Source organism: Leguminivora glycinivorella, chromosome Z, assembly GCF_023078275.1.
Source record: "Leguminivora glycinivorella isolate SPB_JAAS2020 chromosome Z, LegGlyc_1.1, whole genome shotgun sequence".
NCBI lineage: Eukaryota > Metazoa > Arthropoda > Insecta > Lepidoptera > Tortricidae > Leguminivora > Leguminivora glycinivorella.
This window is the reverse complement of record NC_062998.1, coordinates 51,352,113-51,375,030: the sequence shown is the minus strand read 5'-3', so window position 1 is coordinate 51,375,030 and position 22,918 is coordinate 51,352,113. Positions and strand designations below refer to the sequence as shown.

The window sequence follows — 22,918 nt, the reverse complement described above, 5'->3', positions numbered from 1 at the left end:
GACTAAAATCGTTTTATCGATTGATGAAGTCAGTAATTGTCCCAAAGCTCTCTAAAATGTTTGCCAATCCAAAGCAAAGCATTAACCATTTACCTTAATTCAGTTTTTTTTTATTATACTTCCAATTCAGTATCCCAATTTAATCTGGGTAATACATTGCCCCGATTTCGCGTTCTTTATATTTATACATTAGGTCATTTAATACCAATTTATTAAGTTTTGGATTGGCAAAACATGGATCTAGTAAGCTATAGTCAGGAAATTCGCTTCACACAATATATCTCTGCCTGACGTGTAGTCCAGTCAATATGGTACTTCAGTAGAGTATTCTTTTTTTACTACTTCGGTGGCAAACAAGAATACGGTCCGCCTGGTGGAAAGCGGTCACCAGAACCTATGGACGCCTGAAACTCAAGGTGTGTCACATGTGCGTTGCCAACCCATTAGAAACTTGTACACTCCCTTTTGCTGTGTAAAGAGGTACACAGCAAGAAGGAGTGTACAAATTCTAAGGAGGGTTCGGGTTGCCGATGACTCAAAGGATGATGAACACCTTTAGGATTTCAGTAGAATAATCCGATCACCATGTCTTATTATCATAGCCGATTAAATAATCGTCATTGAGTAGTTTACTTAAGAAATAATCATTTTAAAAACATGTTTAAAAAAAATTGTGACTGTGACCGACAAATACCTAAGGACTGAGGACAAAAGTCGTTTTATGAATTTGATGCTTATTATAAACTGAATAAAGGAGTTGTTGCAAATGCAGTTTCCTTTAAGTAAAATAAAATATTTTGTGTAGTGCACGAAATAAAGCACCACATAATTTGAAAAAAAATATGGACAGTAATTATGTTTAAACATAATTCCTATTTAATAAGTCAAAGAGAAAGATATAAAGTAAATTAATTGACCGTGACGTCACTCCTCAGTATTTCACAAATTAGCAAATCGTTTTGATAGTTCTTAAAAAGAAGCTGATTTGACTAGTAGGAAACTAAGCAGTCACTTGAAGAATCTCTATTATTTGGAAATACTGAAATCAGAGTACGGAAGGCAATTGACAAAATGTGTGAAGCGAAATACACAACCTAACAAGTAAAACAAAAACTTAACATGTTTCTACTTCGTACGCGGCCATAGGATACATCAAAACTCAAGCAAAATTAATAAATAATTTAACGTACAGAAATAAAATACAAACCAATAGTAACAAATAAAAATCAACATAAAGACAGGGAACTGTCAAATAACGTGCTTGAATATCGAAGTCTTATGACTGGCCGTACGAATCAAATTAAAAATAAAATGCACAGATAAATAATTGAAAAAAAAAATCACTCGCAGCTCCATTTTTCATCTGAAAATAAGGAAACAGTTTGTTGTAAATGGAAATTCACGTCGTGCCACATTGGAGTATGCGTCGCAAGTTAAATGAAAATTTATTTTTATAATGTTTTTGAATTTTCTACCTTGATTCGATAAAAATAGAGTAAAAAAAATAGTTTCATGATTGGACAGCGCTTATTGATTTTATTATTTGTGTTACGGTAGAAATTCAAAACAAATATACATGTTATTTTATTAATAATAAGGCGAAGGTAAAGGATGGTAACGCTAAATAGAGGAGAGGGAGTTGCAAAAACTTATTTTCCTTAACTTGATGTCACGTGTAATCTAACAAAGTGTTGTTGCCAGTAACTGACCCCCTTCCAATAACTGGTCACCTTGTACTAACTCTGTATATTGACACATCTCGGACACTGGCGATCAAATATATTAAAGAGGCGCGTTCCTAGCACACATTCTAAGTTCGTGTAGGTGAACGCGTACCATGCTTGTATGAGTGAGATATGACGGGTTAACTATTCGCGTTTTTGACAGGCGGTAACTGTAAGGTAACCGAGAGTGGGGGTGGGCGGCGCTTTCAGCGGGGAGCGGGAGTGGCCATACTGTACGATAGTACTCTTTATTATACTGTGATACTGATTAACAGAATTCATTTTAGCATATCGTGGCCAGTTACTGAAAGGTGGCCAGTAATAGAAATTTTGTATAAAACCTTTATTCGGTTAAGGACAGATTCTGGTTTGGGCAGATTCTGGTTACGGCAGATTCTTTTTAGGACAGATTCGTGTTTGGGCAGAAATTGGGCAGTCGCGACCAAAAACTTTAAGTCGATCAGAACAATCACATTATGCAATTTTATTTTTCATTTTCGTACAAATTGTATGGGGAAAGTTTTCTTCAATTTGTGGAATTTCTAACCGGAAATTTTTTTTTGGTTCCATACTAGCTTTTGATCCTGGATGGAAATAGGATCGAATGGCATAAAAAAAGTTTGTCACAAATTATGTTTTTCTCGCACCCTGTATGTTTTTTCCAAAATCTGTTAGGCACTGGTCCCACCGCGAGCTAGTAAACTATGAGCTATCGGCTATTTCAAGGGACAAAAGATATATATAATACGTCAATTTAATTTTTTTTATTAATTATGTGCCAGAATCATAAGTTGTAGAAATTGTTGGTATACTCTGACCAGCCAAAGCTGCAGTAGAATTTTTTTTTAATTTATGTGCGTCCCAGTTTTTCATTAAAAAAAATCTCGATTCCGAGCTCTCGCTGATTTATTTATACCTATGTGTGCTTACCATGACTTGTATTCGATTGCGACTCTGGCACACACTGGTGGGAGCAAGACGAGCATACTTTCGATTGCCAGAGTCGTAATCGAATACAACTCATGGTAAGCTCACTATACACATGAAATAACAATACACTCCTTTTTTTTGGGCAGTTCTGTAAAAAGTTCTATTAGGGTTCTAGACACTTTTTTCGATGATTGTATTTCTGCCCAAACAAGAATCTGCCATAAAAAGAATCTGCCGTAACCAGAATCTGCCCAAACCAGAATCTGTCCTTAACCGAATAAAGGGTATAAAATGAGCTCTATTTATACGCGAAGAGAATTTATTTTTAGTATAGGGAGGACAGATATTGGACGCTGGCCAGTTACTGGCAATTTCCCGTAGCGTAAATAAGAATGTGTAAAACTCATAAAAGCCATTTTCAAATGAAACTTGCAAATACTCCAAAACGGCAAAAAAGTCGCAGCGCAAAAAAGTCGCAATAGCACAATTTAAAAATGGGTACCCAAAAACTCGCAACGCACGACACTCACTTCTCAGTCTTTCGATATAGATGTGCTCCGCTTCCTGTACGGCGCCGAGCGTCGCGGCGACGCGCTGTACGCCTAACACCAGCGTGGAACTTCCCTTTCTGCGTAATAACTTCAAGTCTAGCTGTTCCTTCAGCTCTGCCGTAGTCATTCTCAATGCTTATCCGATATAATCCCACATCTTCAATTGTAACATGTTCTATTTCGAGCTTCCGTATCTCGTCTTTCTCTTTGATCGTGATGCGAGAAGAGGGGGTGACGATGACGCCGTCTTTGTCCCAGGTGGCCCAGGGGGAGGGGAGGCCTTTGACGGCGCACTGGAAGACGACCGTCTCGCCTTCCTCGACGACCTTATTGAAGGGGTAGGTGTAGAAACTGGGCGCCGTTTGGCGGGCCGGGCTCGATAGACGCTTCATATCGGGCGCTGGAAGAAAAAAAAATAGGTTAAGTAAACATCATCATCCTCCATGCGTTATCCCGGCATTTGCCACGGCTCATGGGAGCCTGGGGTCCGCTTTGACAACTAATCAATAATATAATGTCAAATAGTAATATTAGCGCCATCTAGCCGAGTGTTCCCCAAAGATGTAACGCCATCTAGGCCACCGTACTCTTTCCTCTAGGGCGTTGAGGTACGTTTTTTTCTTAGACTTTATCCGTCTATACGGAGTTACATATGTCTTTGCTGTGCAGGTAAGGTAAGTTTTTACGAAAGCGACTGCCATCTGACCTTCCAACCCGAAGGGTAAACTAGACCTTATTGGAATTAGTCCGGTTTCCTCACGATGTTTTCTTTCACCGAAAAGCGACTGGTAAATATCAAATGACATTTCGCACATAAATTCCGAAAAACTCATTGGTGCGAGCCGGGGTTCGTACTAGCGGCCTCCGGAACGAAAGTCGCACGTAGTTACCGCTAGGCTACCAGCGCTTCAGGTTAAGTAAACAATACAGTGAAATAACTGATAGGAGAAAAAAAATGTCCCATGAATTCCATACATTTTTTCGAACCTTCCAATCCGTTACTTCCATACAAAATGTATGAAAAAATGGTAACGTAATGGGAAAAAAAACCTTGGGACACTTTTTTTCTCCTATTAGAATTGAAAGAACTCGCGATTCTGAGTGGAACCCACATAAAAAATTCCAAAGCCAAAAAAAAGTGGGGTGGACAACTTTGAAAAAAATGGCCCAGCTACGAGCTTACACACCTCTGAATTGCTTGCAGTAGCTGTGGCTACATAGCGAAGTATTGAAATTTTTGATGAATTTTATGTCGAATTAATAATTTAGAGCGCCTTTTATGAAAATCCAAATCACGGTGTGAGTAGATAAGGTACCATTAATCGGGGAATATCTCAAACAAGAGTTAAAAAAAACTAGGTATAGGAATAATTTATAATATCCTGAAACTTTAAAAGACCTTTGGATTACAGACAAACATTTAATGGAATAGCATTTCAAAGAGAACGTTTCAAAGACATATTTTCAACTCGTCCACCGTTCATTTCGTCAAATAATCAATACAAGTTGAATCATGGGATTAATTAATTTCAGAATAGTTTATATTGCGGTAGTTCATTACATTTAATATCATTTTATTCTGTACACGTTTCATATGATTTACTACGCATAAAATTATGTTAAAAGCATTTAATAGAGCAAGAGCCTATGGCCGATTGGCCGCCCACTAAATCTACTTTAAAACTATTTGTTTCTTTGCGTGGTCGCAGTTGTAAACAAATTCATCTCTTTTCATCTAACCATGATTTTATCTCGTACAATAACCGCAAAGCCTTTGATTCTAAAATGTATAAACCTAAAATTGAAATTGGATTACAACATTTAAATATAAATTCCAAAACATCCTTCAAAATATTAACTGTGGAAAAATTTAAGTTTAAAAAATTCAAAATATAAAATTATTAATTGAATGAGTTTCGAGTGCATTTATGGCGCTAGATTGGAAAAACGGTTATTAAATTATTACGTTACACACTTCATGCACAAATATTCATGACCATTCTGACTGAATTTATTGCATTTTAAATTTGTCAGGAACTAGTGATGTGCAAGTTGCGGTAACTTTCCAAAAAAATCTTTAATTTCTTGAAAAATTCACGAAACTTTCACGAAAAATAAGGGAAATTAAACTTATGAAATGGAAAGTTTTCATCCATACAATTGTCTATACAAAGTATGGAAATTTTTGGAAGTTTTCCTATGTGAAAATTTCAGAATTTTGGAAAATTTTTTCATCCATACAATGTCTATCCGAGTCAAAACACAAACCAAGATGACAAAGTAGGGGGTAAGCAAAGGAAGTGCTTGCGGTGGTCAAAATCGACACTGATTGTGGTTGTGTGTTATAAGCGTTTGTATAATGAGTCGTCTTAAGACGAAGCCAGTTCGGCAGGTCGCCGTCACCGAAATCGATGAAGAGGACTTGGCGTTCCTTCGGTGTATCCTGACCAGGAGGTTATACTCACCAGGAGTAGTAGTCCTGGAAATAGACCGCGCTGGAGTAGAGCGAGGGGTGGAACGGGGGGTGGAGGCGGCGGAGAGCGGCCGGCGAAGGCGCGCTGATAATGTGTTCGGCTCACCGGGCGCTGCAATAGAATACACATAATTACTATCCCTTACTTGAGTCAAAGACATATATAACTCCGTATACCGGGTGCCCGGTAATTAATGGACAACCTTTTAACCACCAAGAGGGCACCTTATACTGGTCCAGAAAATCGACATTAAGGTTTAGTAAAAGTCGCCTGGTTTTCGAGATTTTCACTTTTTTTAAATTTTAGGTAGTATTAAAATTTTAAAAACTGTGAAAATCTCGAAAACCAGGCGACTTTTACTAAACCTTAAAATCGATTTTCTGGACCAGTATATGGTGCCCTCTTGGTGGTTAAAAGGTTGTCCATTAATTACCGGGCACCCTGTATATAGACGGATAAGGTCTCAAGAACGTACTTCAAAGCCATAGAGAAAAAGGTACGGTGGCCTAGATGGCGTTACACCTTTGGGGAACGCTCGGCTAGATGGCGCTAATATTAATATTTGACATATTCACACATATCAAGCTAATAATATGGGCCAATCTGTCAAAACTGAGGTTCAAAAATTTTAAGCTTGTGTCGAGAGACGGCAGTCTATGCACTGTGATTACACATTTTACTTTGACAGTAACTCTCTATAATACTCGATCCTCTTTTGCTTGAGTGTACTTTATTTTACATAAGAAATGTTGGCAAGATCTCCAAGACTGATGTAGGTAGGTACTGTATTCGTCGTAAAATAAATACAAAGCAAAATAAGATTAATTGATTGTTGAGTTGAGCTATTTATTAGGGTTCAAGATGAATTCGACATCAATGTAGTTAGGTATCCTAATACCAATGTATCCTAAATGGTTCAACGTTGGGAGGGCGTGATGGTACATAGGGCCTTAGCAAAGTTGTTGCCTTCATCCGCCCAAAGTTTTCCGAGTTATCTGTTTTGGCCTTTAGCCACACCTCAGACACTGGCGATCAAATATATTAAAGAGGCGCGTTCCTAGCACACAGTCTAAGCTCGTGTAGGTGAACGCGTACTATGCTTGTATGAGTAAAATATGACAGGTCGACTGATAGCGTTTTTGACAGGCGGTAACTGTGAGGTAACCGAGAGGAAGTGGGCGGCACTTTTCAGCGGGGAGCGGGAGTGGCCATACTGTACGATAGTACTAACTGATTTATAAATTTGGCTCAAACAGAAACTGCGTCAAATACTTTTAGGCATTAAATTATAACCTGGCTCGCTGCACAGTAGTTGTCTCTTTTTTTAAATATTTTCTCTTTTTTTTGGAGCTGCCTTTGCTCAAACACTAAAAAGTAAAATAGAATAGTTGCGCTTATATTTTATTACAATCTTTTGCCCGCGGCTTCGCTCGCGTTAGAAAGAGACAAAAAGTAGCCTATGTCACTCTCCATCCACTTAAAAATCACGTCAATTCTATCTGAATATTATATCATTGCCCATTTATAATGTACTAGCTATTGCCCGCGGCTTCGCTCGCGTTTAGCCTATGTCACTCTCCATCCCTTCAACTATTTCTTATCACGTTTTTCATTTTTGAATTTCCCACCATTTGGTCCTGTGTATGTTGTGCTATAATTAATTGTACCATACATAACTCCGTATAGACAGATAAAGTCTAGGAGTATTTGTTTTTATTATCTGTTTTCTTAAAAAACGTACCTCAGTACCATACAGAGAAAAAGGTACAGTGGCCTGGATGGCATTACACCTTTGGGGTACGCTCACCTAGATGGCGCTAATATTAATATTTGACACACATTTGACATTTTAACACATATCAAGCTAATATGTGCCAAATTGTCAAAACTGAGGTTCAAAAGTTTTAAGCTTATGTCGAGAGATGGCAGTCTATTACACATTTTACTTCGACAGTAACTCTCTATAATACTCGATCCTCTTTGGCTGTACTGAATAAATGTCTTTTTCTTTCTTTCTTCTTTCTTTCTTTCTATTTTAGCTGTGATATTGATTGATACTCACGGTACACAACAAGGCAAGCGCTGCTAGACGCCTTGCCAAGATTGTTGTAGGCCTCACAGGTGTATGTGCCCTCGTCATCGGCCGTGACCTGTTTGATCTTCAACCGAGCTGCACCGGACTCGAAGGTACACTCTAGGTATGGACAGTCGCGGATGAGCTGCACAAATAGATTTTTATTTAATTAGTCTTTCATCTGCGGGCCGATTTTTGAGTCTCACGCGTTCGAATTCAGAAAATTGTCACTGAAAATAATAGGCAAGTCACTGTTTTCAACCGGTATTTTTTACAAAAGTGACAAAATCTGGGGGCCGATTTTTGAGTCTCACGGCGTTCGAATTCAGAAAATTGTCACTGAAAATAATAGGCAATTCACCGTTTTCAACCGGTATTTTAGTGACAAAATCCCGTATGTGAGACTCAAAAATCGGCCCCCTGTTCTTAAATTATTACACGATTCTGAACTTGACTGTAGTTATTGTTGTTTAACCGTACGTGCCAATATTGATACCCGAGCAAGCGAAAGATTCCAAAAAAGTGGAATCTTGAGCGTTACGAGGGTTTCAAGGCACGAAGGTCAAACAAACTTTGCCACCGAGTGAAACACAAAATTTTTCACCACACAAACACGAACAGAAAACTGACTATAAAACATAATACCAAATCAAATCTATCAATCTAATCAATGTGTTTGATTCAAAATCATTATTTATAGGTAAATTCTACCAGCCAGCTTAAGACATCAAGTTAAAATTTGTATGAAACTAGCAGCCAAACCCGGCGTTGCACGGGTTAAAATACACCGCATTAATGGTGTCAAAAATACATAATGGTGTCAAGAATCCATTTTTTAGTGTAGATATTAAAACTCTTATCTGAAATATTGAAATATTTTCGGTCATTAAACATGCGTTGTATATAAAGTTTATCTAGATAATTGAAATAATTTTAAGTAACAGTTCAATAAATGGAAAATTTGTGTTTTATTAAACAATTATTCACATATCATATTATTCATATACATATTACATTATACATTAACATATATTGTAGACGTTCTATTTATATTATATGTTTTATATTTTTTTTGTTTTAAATTAATTTCTCTAATACTTGCTTACACACTACATTTATACTTTTATTGTTTGGACTGTAAATAAACAAATGTTGAGGTGATCCTACTCGTGCGCATGCGACGTATAGTTGGCCATGTGCAAATCTTGGTTCCTTCAAATCAACGCCACAATATTGAAATGTTTGGCCCTGTGCTTTATTGACAGTCATGCTGTAAGCCAACTTTACCGGGAATTGTAAGCGTTTAAAAGTAAAGGGCAATCCATTTGATATTAAAGGTATCCGTGGTATAAATACTATCTGTCCTTTTTCTCTACCAGTCATTATACTGGCTTCGATAATATTATTATGTAGTTGTTTGATGCAGAGTCTCGCACCATTACATAGTTTCGGCGAGTTCAAATTACGATAAAATAACTGGTGAACCAATTTTTAATTAAAGACAGTGTAATCGCATTCCTGGAATATTTAATGAATTTATAAATTCAGTAGGATAATTGATGCTTTCTGCCTCATCAGTCATTGTATCCATAGAGTATATTGAATAGTATGGTATAGAGTTATCAGTCAAGATTTTCGAATGCAGCGCCATCTAGTATTAAGTTACGACGACTTTTCATGTGACTTTCCATGCTTAAAGGTTCCTTTTTAGAACATAAAGCACGTGGACCCTTTACACATGGAACGCCACATATTTATGGCGGGATTTCTAAATAGGTCAGTCATCAACCAGTCACATCAATAAATATTTGAATGCTAACTTATTTGCCAGAAGAAATGACAATAATAAAATTTACAATTTAATACATGTAATTAGCCATAGAATGCCGTTCGCTAGTTTACGGGTGGTACAGCGACATCTAGCGAAAATTTTGGACATCAAAAAATACTTATATATTTTATGAGAACAAGTCATTACCCAGTTTGCGGGGGTAACAGTGACATCTAGCGAACTACTTGCACTACGGCAAATAATTGATTTTCACGCCCTCTATCGTTAATTTTCCTAAACATATCGAAAGTACATCGGATTTACTATTTCCTTTGACTGAAAACACCATGATTGTATCAATTGATGTGTAAATTTTCTCTTTTACCGGAATCATTTCCTGGATGATGCTGTTGATGTTTTTGACAACGTCGTTCTTTGTGGCTAGAATAATTCGTGCGCGTAACCATTCTGAATTGGTATAATTCTCAACAATATTTGGATATATTTCATTTATAAGTTGTTCAGGTGTTTCAACATTACATAACTCGTTAGTTAATATTATTTGAAAAACTTATCCCATACAATTTGTATAAAAAAAATTTTTTTGACCATTTTCACGTAGGACTACGGGATCTCATAGCTGTCCTTACTGACCCGCTATCAAAATACACCCTGTATTTATTGAACTAGTTATGTTGTTTATCTTTAATCTAAGGTTAACAATTTCTAGCCTTTCACATCACATCATAACAATAGCCCTATAGTGACACGCCATCAGTGAACCCATTAATCTAAAAGCCATGTCTAGGTTTCGTATAATGTGGAAATTCAGAATATAATGTAACACCGACGCGGTAAACAAGGTCATTTTACAGGTAAACAATGTTGGGATGTTGACAGGTTTATGTCCTGCCACGGAAAAGGTACCTTCAAGGATTATTTATATGGGATTTACAAAGTCTAAGAAAAAAACGTACCTCAAAACCATACAGAAAAGGTACGGCGATCTAGATGGCGATACACCTTTAGGGGACGCTCGGCTAGATGGCGCTAATATTAATATTTGAAATTTTAACACATATCAAGCTAAGAATATGGACTAAATTGTCAAAACTGAGGTTGCGGTCGCGGGCGACCTTTCCCCCTTGATCCGGGAATATTCCAAGTCAACCCTTGCTTGGACAGGTGGTTGTTTGGCCTTCGTAAGACATGTCCTATCCAGCGGCATTTCCGCAGAAGTATCTCTTTGGCTATAGGGTTTTGTCCAGTCGATTCTCATAATTTCGCATTAGAGATGTTCCGTGGCCAGATGACTCCAACGATTCGCCGCAAACACTTGTTTACGAACACCTGAAGTCTTCTGCTTATGTCTTGTGTCACGGGTCATGTTTCACAGCCGTACAGTAGAACCGACTTGACATTAGATTGAAAAACCCTTAGCTTGGTGCGGCGAGTGATGACTGTAGAAGTCCACACGGGTTTCATTGGCGCATATATAGGTATGTCATATGATTACATAAATAAAAAAACCGGCCAAGAGCGTGTCGGGCCACGCTCAGTGTAGGGTTCCGTAGTTTTCCGTATTTTTCTCAAAAACTACTAAACCTATGAAGTTCAAAATAATTTTCCTAGAAAGTCTTTATAAAGTTCTACTTTTGTGATTTTTTTCATATTTTTTAAACATATGGTTCAAAAGTTAGAGGGGGGGGACGCACTTTTTTTCCTTTAGGAGCGATTATTTCCGAAAATATTAATATTATCAAAAAACGATCTTAGTAAACCCTTATTCATTTTTAAATACCTATCCAATGATATATCACACGTTGGGATTGAAATGAAAAAAAAAAATCAGCCCCCACTTTACATGTAGGGGGGGTACCCTAATAAAACATTTTTTTCCATTTTTTATTTTTGCACTTTGTTGGCGTGATTGATATACATATTGGTACCAAATTTCAGCTTTCTAGTGCTAACGGTTACTGAGATTATCCGCGGACGGACGGACGGACGGACGGACGGATGGACGGACGGACGGACGGACGGACAGACAGACATGGCGAAACTATGAGGGTTCCTAGTTGACTACGGAACCCTAAAAATGCCCGAATAGAGCGTAAGTACCGCAGATACCGTTCTATTGTGTTTAGAGATGGGCGCTGACGGGTAAATACCGGGAAAATACCCATATCTACCCAATCTACCCGGTATTTACCCGTATCTACCCAAATGAGCGGGTATAAAAAATAATCTATGAAATTAAAGATTATTCTTAATTTACATGACTGAAATATATTTTTCTACTAAAATAAATATATATATTTGACTAACTAATATTAAAATGTTAACAGAGATTCCAAATATTCCATATATCATGTGTAATTTACCACATTCAATTAAAAAGTTGTATTCCCCAGATGTTTTAGGCCCACTAAGTATTCAAATAACTTACTTAACTTAAAACACGGTGGACAGACAAATTCAAATTCATTAGCCAATGAGGTCACAGCTTTGCAAAACGCCAGGTAGGTGCATCCGTATTGAAAGGGTGCAATAAGTCACTTGACCGGTCAGTTACTTTTTTTTATTTTTATTTATGGGATACTTATACTTTAGTTTGCACTTAGCTAAACAAGCGCCACGTCCATGTGTGATTTTAATTAACACTTGCTTTGAATTCGGACTGTAATAATGCCTTCTATGTGACTTCGGCTAGATACTGGACTTCGGCTAGATAGTAGGCTTTACCAAACAAACAGCAAGTAACATTTTAGTGCTATAATTTTGGTTTTCGACGCTAAAAGCTACTATAGACGTCGTATAAAGGTTTTCGGCGTGACCGACCGCCTGTCGTATAAAAGCCTCCAGTAACACCTTTTAGCTCTATAAGCTTGTACCGCTAAAAGGTGTTATTAGGAAGTGATGTAAACGTTTATATCACCATTTTATAGAGCCGCTATAGGCCTGGCCTATAACAGGATCAAATATGACTACTATAGGTCTATATTATTGTATAATAGTGTTAGGAATCACTGCTATGCAATCAATTTGCGCTATTAAGGTTCCCGACAAGCCGCTATAGTGGTTGCGTTATACAGCTAAAAGGTGTTATTAGGAAGTGATGTAAACGTTTATATCACCATTTTATAGAGCCGCTATAGGCCTGGTCTATAACAGGATCAAATATGACTATTATAGAACAATATTACTGTATAATGGTGTTAGAAATCACTGTTATGCAATCAATTTGCGCTATTAAGGTTCCCGACAAGCCGCTATAGTTGTTATGTTATACAGCTAAAAGGTGTGATTAGGAAGTGATGTATACTTTTATATCACCATTTTATAGAGCCGCTATAGGCCTGGTCTATAACAGGATCAAATAAGAACAATATTATTGTATAATAGTGTTAGGAATCACTGTTATGCTATCAATTTGCGCTATTAAGGTTACCAACAAGCCGCTTATAGTATTTTTAGTAGTTGTGTTTTAACAGATTTAAAACCTAACTATACCACTATTTTTGGATATAGTGGCTTTGGAAAACACTGCTATAGTATTTAACACTGTATAGTAGTGATATGAATACCATTATAGAGCTATTTTGCTATATAATGAAGTTTTCAGGATACGTTTATATAGCTTTGAAAAGGTTATAGTCGTTTTCTAATGCCTTTTATATCTCATCGCCGTATACGCCACAATGACTCTTTAAATATCACAGACCTGTTGAATAATGGTTTCGGTATCTCTTTTAAAACACAATAGCGTTATAGCTGAGTTTACTATATGTTTTATAAACCAAATCAGATATATAAGAGTAGAAAACGATTACTTTTAAATGACAATTTTGACCTTAAAAGGCTGCTTTATGGTGTTTATACATCGTAATTATGAAATCAGGCCAAAGATGCGGTATCTGGTTCCGTACAGTGTTTTTCTAGAAATTAACTTTAAAAATACACATAGCGACCAATTGTAGTTTAGATTTGTCATACTAAAAAGAAAACAACATTTATTAATACTGTTTAAAAGATCTTTCCATAGAAAAACATTGAAAACAAGTATTGTTTTCTATATAAAGAACTTATAAGTTAAACTGGATCATAGTTAAATTCTCATGCAACCCTAATTGAATCCACGATGGCGGGCTTATGGCAGTGAATGCGTATGATAAGTGATATAGTCGAACTATAAAAGCGTATGTTTTACTTCTTGGATCCATAGTAGAAACTATGGTGCCAATAATTTTATTGTATTGAATTATATTTATTTATTTTATTCAAAACATGTATAAATCGAGGGCGCATTTAAAATACTCCATTAAACTAATATTCTTTTAACGGTAAAATTTCCATCGCATACCTTTTTGCAGTAATGATGATGATGATGATGATGATGATTCTAATGATGGAAGTATACGAAATCCAAATTATGTTAATTGACACTAAACTTCACAAGTTCACACGCCACTTTTCGTTAAGTTCCTCGTTTAGAACAGTTTTTGTTAAATATTACACACATTAAATTATTTTAGAAATTTCGCATTAAAAGGGACGGCAACTGCTATAGAACAAAATAACCTCTATAACGGAATCTCAAATGCTACTATAGCATAAATTGATACTATAATAGCGTTACTGTGTCCTCTGTCAACAAATTAGCACAAGTCATCATTACATCACCATTATAGACCTTAAACGTCACGGATGATACTGCTATAGGCCTATTATATCACTAAATGGCTGCATAATTGCGCCAAAATGCCAAATCGGCTCTACAGTACCAATATACACTATTTATAGGACCATTTAGTGTGATTTAATTTGGTGTCCTCGACCACTATAGGACCAGAAATTGTTACTTGAGAGGAACTATAATAAGCACACAAAATATCCCCATCGGTTCAGCCGTTTAGGAGGAGGAGGTAACTAACACACAAGCATGTCAATGATATTTAACAAGTTCCTTATTCAATACAAATACTTCGATATATGTTTATAGAACTATATTAATAAAATATAAATATATTATACAATACCAAGAAAACATTTTTTCACGATTAAATTCAATTTATGACCCATTTTATTACAATATTTATTTATACCCACCCATTAGGGTAGAAAAGGTAAATATCGGGTAGATTGGGTAAATACCCGGTAAATACCCGATATCTACCCCGGGTATTTTCCCGCCGCCCATCTCTAATTGTGTTTATTATTTTACTTTCTCGCACAAAGGCCACATTCCAACTTTAGGGTTTGCGCGACGGCATGCTTCACCGCGCATTCATATACCTAAATTCGAATTTTCAGATATGAAAACCCTATGTTTTGGTATTGTTCGGATAGGTACAGTCACGGACTTTAATTGTTGATCCACTTCTAGCCCATTTTATACTGGACACGTCGTAGCTTAACTATGGTTAACTATGAAATGTCCAGTGTAAAATGAGCTAGAAGTGGATTAACAATTAAAATCCGTGACCGTACCGTCAACCCTTTTGAATCATAGGCCACTGTAGAACCTTTGCACAGTAAACGTCAATGTGACTTCTTATGGCAAATAGAACACGGTTTAAATGAGACAGGGTTCTAGAGTGGCCTAGGATTCAAATTGGTTGACTGTACGTACATCATGAGTCCACGAATAAAATCGTAGAATATTTTATTTATGCATCGAGTTCATTAAACAAAATATTCTACGAGATCTCGACAGTAAAACTCATGACTAATAATACTATGACTAACTACGAGGGTCAAACTGAAAGTTTTTAGAAAATCAAAAACTAAGCAAACTAGCAAGTTATTAGTTTCATTATACTTTTTTAAATAGTATTCCTTCACGTCAATTTCATCGCTGCATCCGATGGAACCATTGAGAAAAGCACTTTGCCCACTCAATTATGGGGTATCCAACGGGCACAAAGCCGATGCCTAATAAGGTTGTCAAAATTGCACTGCATACATTATTTTATTTTAAGTATAGGAAACTACCCTTGTCACTTTAGTTGAGAGTTGAGTCACTCACCTCAGCGTAGTGGTACCATCTGATGTCAGGCTCAGGGTTGCCGCTCACTCGGCACTCGAACTCAACTGCGTCACCATCGTAACTCAAGAGATCGGTGAGATTCCGCTCGAAGCGGGGTATTACGTCCACACGGCTGGAAAATTAAAGATATTAAAGAGACGTCCTATTTCTCAGTATGGAAGCGCTGGTAGCCTAGCGGTAAGTACCTGTGACTTTCGTTCCGAAGGTCGCGGGTTCGAACCCCGGCTCGCACCAATGAGTTTTTCGAAATTTATGTGCGAAATGTCATTTGATATTTGCCAGTTGCTTTTCGGTGATGGAAAACATCGTAAGGAAACCGGACTAATTCCAATAAGGTGTAGTATACCCTTCGGGTTGGAAGGTCAGATATGGCAGTCGCTTAAAAACTAGTGCCAACGCCAAATCTTGGGATTAGTAGTCAAAGCGGACCCCAGGCTCCCATGAGCCGTGGCAAATGCCGGGATAACGCAAGGAGGATGATGCTGTCCTGTTTTTCAGTATAACTTGAATTATCTTTTAAGTACCTATACTTGTATTACCATGAATTTACTACGACATATCGTCACTACTTTTAAAAAAACTTGTATCTTCGTCTGTCAATGAAAAGAAAATTGTAGTAAGTGTGTATGGAATGCATATAGACTTACTGCGTTTTAACTTTGAGAAGCAGCGTGAGATACGAGATTTTTTCAAAGTAGTGACGATATAATTATTATTATGTGTATCTAGTGAGTAACTTTTATTTAGAAATAAAAATAATCGAGGTTTTAAAGCTGCAACTTTCACACAAAAATCATCTAAACATTATTAAAATTAAGTACATTTCACTCACCCGTATCGGACATTGTGGGAATCATCTCCTGATGTGAGATCTGAAAACAAAATGTTTAGTAATAAAAACTTAATTAAAAGATTTATTATTTATCTCTACAGAAAATAAATACTAACCAAAACATAAGGGCCGTGATTCCAGATTTAGCCAAAATTTGCAGGGAAATTTTAACTTTAGCTTCGCCATGGACGCTTCTAGCGACCACAGTGTAGGCCCCAGGGTACAGTTTTGCATGTGATATCTCTAAACTATATACCACGCTTCAAACATTTTTTGTCGGTCTCTATAATCCTGCAAAGTCGAGAGGCCCAAAGATCTCACAGATCTCCCTGTGATATTTTGGCCTCGCGAATCGTTCCTTATTTGATACGTAGTTTCAGCCAAAATTTGCAAGGAAATGATAGTCTTAGCTTCGCCGTGGACGTTTCTAGCGACCACAGAGTAGGTTCCAGTGTAGTCCAGTTTTACGTGGAATATCTCGAGTTCATAATATATACTCAAGTATTTGTAGTTCGCCATTATAAGCTAAAGCGAGATCATTCGGCGTTGCGAGACGTCTCACTTTGGTAAAATATAACTTTTTTTTTAAATACTACGTCGTTGGCAAACAAGCATACGGTCCGCCTGGTGGAAAGCGGTCGACGTCTGCAACTCAAGGAGTGACACGTGCGCGTTGCCAACCCATTAGAAACTTATACACTCCTTATTGATGTGTTAAGTACATAGCAAAAAAGAATAACACGTACCTTTAGCCAAAATTTGCAAGGAAATTATAGCCTTAGCCTCCCCATGGACGTTTCTAGCGACCACAGAATAGGCTCCAGTGTAGTCAAGTTTCGCGTGAGGAATTTCGAACCGGTATTCTGGACCGGCACCTACGCGCTTGAAGTGGCTCGCGTCGCGGTAGTAATCGGGCTGGAAAATGGGTGAAATATTAGTGGATGTTTAGTAAAGATACAGAAACCCAACCAACAATTAAAATTTTGAAAAAACCCCCGACCGCGACATAGTAGATCGATTTTCATGAAACATGGCTAAGGACACTCCCGACTAACTCAGCTTTCAGACAAAAACAAACTAAATCTAAATCGGTTCATCCGTTCGGGAGCTACGATGCCATAGACAGACACACAGACAGACAGACAGACAGACAGACATACAGACAAACACACAGACAGACATGTCAAACTTATAACACCCCTTGGTTTTTGCGTCGGGGGTTAAACACCTGGCCGCCGAGGTGCATGGAGTCAACTTTTCGTACCAAATTTTTTTCATACTTATTTTCTATATTTCTATAACTTATTAAAAAATGAAATAAACCCAGTTCCTGACATAATTCCAGCGAAGTGATGTTGTTATTAGCATTTCATATTTAAATATTTGAGCTAGTTATTTTATTTATTGAGAAATACTAGAATACTTATACTAAAGTTGCTACAAAAAATAAAATTATGTAATAAATAGAGAGGATACATACACCCTGTTTTTATTGAATTCCGTTAACTTTAAGGGAAGATTCTTTAGTTCAAATACAATCAATTTCTCTAAGAAACTAGCCTCTTAACTCTTACGGTTATCGAATTATTAAAAAAAATATTTAATTACTGAACACGGGTGTGGCATCCCTTACCACTTCCTAATGTTATTTGTTTTGACATGTGCCGTCAAACACTTGACAATGACTTTAATGTTATGATTAAGGTCCTCTCACACTAATTAAGCCATATATTATGTATGGAAACGAAAAAAAATTTTTTTTTTCGAATTTAACAAAAAGCGATATACAGGGTGGTTCCTGATGATGAACCTAATTGTGTGTCGAATTTAACGGAAAACAAAAAAAATCACGGTATATATTTTTTAATATGGATGTTTAGTTTTAAGTTAAAATAAATAATAAAATCACTTTATTTCAGACACAATAGGTCCATATAAAATATACAAAAAAACAATACATATAAAACTTACACTACGAGTTGCTTCAGTCGACAGACCAGTCTTATTTTCACTTTTTATTCTCGCTTTGGTGAACGGATGACCAATGTCGAAAAATGGGGTTACACAGGTTCTCGGAGATAGTGCTAAGTATAAGATTGCCTGAGCTTCTCAATCTCTCCCAGAAACCTGCTACCCGACTGCGACGTACTTTTTGGTTTCAGTAACTAATATGAACTAGACTTACCTTCAGAAAGTCTCTTAACCAGTACACATCAGGTTTCGGGTCTCCCGTAACCTCGCATTCAATGATGACTGTGTCCCCTTCGTAGGCCTCGCTAGAACGTGGTTTTCGGATGAACATGGGCTCTTTAGAATACCTGAACAATTAAAAAGAAATATTAGAACTACTGCAGACACTGTCTCCTTCTTCTTCTCAGCATATTTGCGTCCACTGTTGAACATATGCTTCTTTCATGGATTTCCATTCCGTTCTATATGCGCACTGAGAGAAATTTGCATTGTGAATTTAACAAGTTCGACTTGTTGCGGTTAATCCGTTTGAATCAGCCAAACGTGTGTTTAAAACAATAATATGTGTCAGGTTGTTTTTATAAAATCGACTTGTTGATTCAAATATATTGCCGATTCAAATGACAAGTAGCTTGTTGTTTGAACCAACAAGCACGTAGGCGCTATTTTAACCAAAAAACTTGTTGAATGAACATGAAAACTGGTTGTATTTTCTCTCAGTGCGGCGGTTCTGTGCCAGGTCGGCTCTGTCGTCTTTTTGATGTCGTCCGACCATCTAGCTCGTGGTTTAGACAAAATAAGCTCGTGGACACTGTAGTACCTATTGTTATGAAACTATTTTTTAATGAGAAAATTGATTGAAACTACTCTAGTTTTATTAAAATGGAAAAAGTAGAATTAAATGCGCCGATGTTTGTCGTAAAGCAATATCTGTTTGTTTGTATTTTTTATATATGTTTGTGAATAATATTTCGACGGTAGTTATTGTACATCCATACTAATATTATAAATGGGAACGTGTGTGGAAACGGAGCGACGAATTGACGTGATTTTTTAAGTGGAGATAGTTGAAGGGATAGAAAGTGACATAGGCTACTTTTTGTCTCTTTCTAACGCGAGCGAAGCCGCGGGCAAAAGCTAGTAGGTACATACAATACCATTATTTACAATTATGTTGTAATTCCTATATTAATGAGAATGAATGATGAAAATAGATATTAATAAATAATAAATAAATAAATATTATAGGACATTATTACACAGATTGACTGAGGCCCACGGTAAGCTCAAGAAGGCTTGTGTTGAGGGTACTCAGACAACGATATATATAATATATAAATACTTATATACATAGAAAACATCCATGACTCAGGAACAAATATCTGTGCTCATCACACAAATATATGCCCTTACCGGGATTCGAACCCGGGACCGCGGCGTAGCAGGCAGGGTCACTACCGACTGCGCCAGACCGGTCGTCGGTATTAATATATTATAACACAGCAAAAATAAGATTAGTGTTTATGTCGGCGGTCGCTCGATATCCATCCATCCAGTTTCTACGTAATGTTTTGAGGGTATTAACAGTAAACCAATATTATTTATGTATTTTTATATCACCTACATATAGGTATATTATATAGACAAAATAAGTTCGTTAGTTTGATACAAACGGAGCCTAGAGCCAAGACAAGGATCTTCACGTTTTTAAAAACGCCTAGGAATTTTCTAATTTGATGGATATTCATTTGAAAATAAATAATCGAAATAAGTTGTCAAATGAAACTTACGGAACATCAGGTCCAACTAGTGTGGGTGGGGCCCTCTTTTCCACGACTGGTCCCTCAATAACCTCCACCTGTTCAATAAAAATATAAAAGTTAATTAATTCAACAAATAATACAAATATTAAACATAGGTAACATCTTATAAAAGAATATAATATACATAGGTAATCAATACTATTACATCGCGATTTCTGTGAACGGTATTTTGTGGTAAACCGTCTGATCTTTTTATAGTCAAATAACTGTACATCCTTAAATAAAAAAAACCGGCCAAGTGCGAGTCGGACTCACCCACCGAGGGTTCCATATCCGTATCCGTTCCGTATCCGTATAAACTTACAAAAGTTAAAATAATCTCATGTATCTCATATGTATAACTTTAAAGATTTGACTATAATTACCTATAGGTACAGCGCCATCTCTCGGTGATTTCGCTAACTCATTTGCGCGACCTGTTTAGTATGTTAGTTTTTCAGTGATAATTCTTTATGATGTCAACTGATTTGGACAGTTTTTTCTTTATTTTAAATCTCGTATTACTTGAAGTTAGATATAATCCGCAAAGGTGGTTAAATTGAAAATTAATATCTGTGAAGGTTCAGGGAAGATCCCTGAACCTTCACTGATATATTAGCTTTGCACTGATATGCCGTCCCTTCATTCTTAAATATGCAATATATCTCGTTAATATATATAAGTAGGTAACCCAACCTTTTCTGAAGTAGACGCGCTGACACTCTTACAGTAGATAGGGGTTTAGGCCCATATGGTGGAAATCTTGGCTGTATTGGGTGGCGTCTTGATGGAAGAGAACTATTCCAGATAAGATAGCGGTAGCTTAGTCTGACCCCAGGCAGTTATTTTTCACACTTTTAATTAATCTCTAAGTACAATATAACACGCACTTCACTACGTGCACTTCAGTTCGTTCGTGGTACGCGTGCCGCGGCCGCTGCAGGACACCATCGCAAGCGCAAACTTCTGGCCGAAAGGTGTGGTTTTTCGGCGGTTCCGGGGCAACCTGCCAAATCCCACACCGGGGCAAACGACGCAACGGAGCCACGCTGTGACGTCATCGCCCAAATCAATTGTTTATTTTTATTGTTCTCTTTATTTTCTCCCTTTTTTGTTATCTAAGTTTCGTGACGCATTGGTTTTACTGTAATGGCATGTAAACATGTTTTTACTAATAAATAAATTAAATAAACCCCTACCTTTCCTGAAGTAGACGCGCTGCCGACCTCATTAGCCGCCGTGCAAGTGTAGACGCCCGCGTCCCTGGCCGTCACGGACGCGAGCGCGAGCTCGATCTGCCCGTCCCTGTCCAGCGTCATCACGGCGCGCCGGGACGGGCGCAGGCGGATGCCGTCGCGGTACCACGTCACGCCCACGGACGGGTACGCTTCCACCACGGCTGTGATACGGAGCTCGTCGCCTGGGTGAACAAATTAAAGATACTTTAAGTAGCCTGCCCTTAACTATTTTGTTTTAAGAAATATCTATTTTCATCTAAAATGTATATATATTACAAAATGGTGGCCTGAATATGAATAAAATGTTGATATTATAAAATTGTTATATCAGCTGTCTTGACTAACAACTCACAAACGACATCCTTCTTTGCTCATAATAATAATATATTGATCGTTTTATTTTATGTATATAAACCATGTTTTCTGAAAAAGAAAAACACAGATCGTGACATTCTTTTTATTTTTCAACTGAAAAATATGTCCTAAATTCCTAATTTTTCCCCACTATAACATGACCTTGTCGTTCGTGGCGCTTTATTATATTTTTAGTTTAGTTAGGTAGATTGCACCGACACGATACAGCACCACTTGAGTACCTACCTACACGAGTATCTATACGTTTACATGCCCTGCCACTTTCACCATTCATCATTCTTCTAATCCATCATAAATTCTGTGGTTATAAATTCCAAGCGCTATTTTTTTTCTCACCTTCCCGTAGCCTATAAAGTGGCTCCAGCCCGCAGCACAACTCGGGCGCCACGTACGCCCGGATCCCCTTATCCACGACGAGACTGCACCGACACGACACCGCACCGCTTGTGTTCCGTGCCGTGCAGGAGTACACCCCGCCGTCTTCGAGCGTGCACGGTGCGATTTCTAGCGTGTGGAATAGCTCGTCTTTGAAGTGCGTGTGGCGATCTGTTTAGGTAATGGTTTTGGTTAGTATACATATTACAGAGCCCGGAAAATCCATAGCAAAACAAGACTGTCGCAATCAAACTAGGGTGAGAAACATTTTTTTATCGATATCGATAGTTCTAAATATGAGAAGAAAATGGCCCACCAAATGAAAAAAAAATTTTTTTTATAAATAATTATACAGGTACAGATGAAATTTCTTCCTCGAAATCCACGTCAGTACACACAGCAGCACTTGACATCTTATTAGGTTTGTTATAGTAATAGGAGTATATAATCATTAATTTTTCAACAATCTCTGGGAGAAGACTGTTTCGTTTATCACTGTAAACCCATTTATGTATACTAAATGAACGTTCGACTTCACTCGACGTCAAGGGAGCAAATTTATAAAACTCATTGTAATTGGTATGATGGTCGGGTCGGGTAAGATTTTCGGATATTTCTCGTAAATGGTCATAATCAGGATTTCGGTCCAGTACCTACGGCTTCAAATTTGCGTATCACCGGTAAAAGTTTACTCCAGTTTACGTAACAACGAACAGTGTCCAGAATGAGGAATGATTCCGTAATAGACAAAG

The 22,918-nt window shown here is 37.3% G+C and overlaps 1 protein-coding gene across 1 annotated transcript in view; it reads right to left on the bottom strand.

Moving 5' to 3' along the window:
- Positions 1-938: 938 nt before the first annotated feature.
- Positions 939-22,918, bottom strand: part of LOC125240515 (titin homolog) — a 163,809-nt gene continuing 141,829 nt past the window's right edge. The window contains 11 exon segments of the mRNA XM_048148407.1: positions 939-1,363; positions 3,185-3,605; positions 5,671-5,790; positions 7,742-7,898; positions 15,553-15,685; positions 16,406-16,445; positions 17,152-17,320; positions 18,591-18,723; positions 20,167-20,234; positions 21,378-21,598; positions 22,128-22,337. Of these exon segments, the coding sequence (XP_048004364.1) occupies positions 1,360-1,363; positions 3,185-3,605; positions 5,671-5,790; positions 7,742-7,898; positions 15,553-15,685; positions 16,406-16,445; positions 17,152-17,320; positions 18,591-18,723; positions 20,167-20,234; positions 21,378-21,598; positions 22,128-22,337 (1,676 nt within the window). The 3' untranslated portion in view covers positions 939-1,359.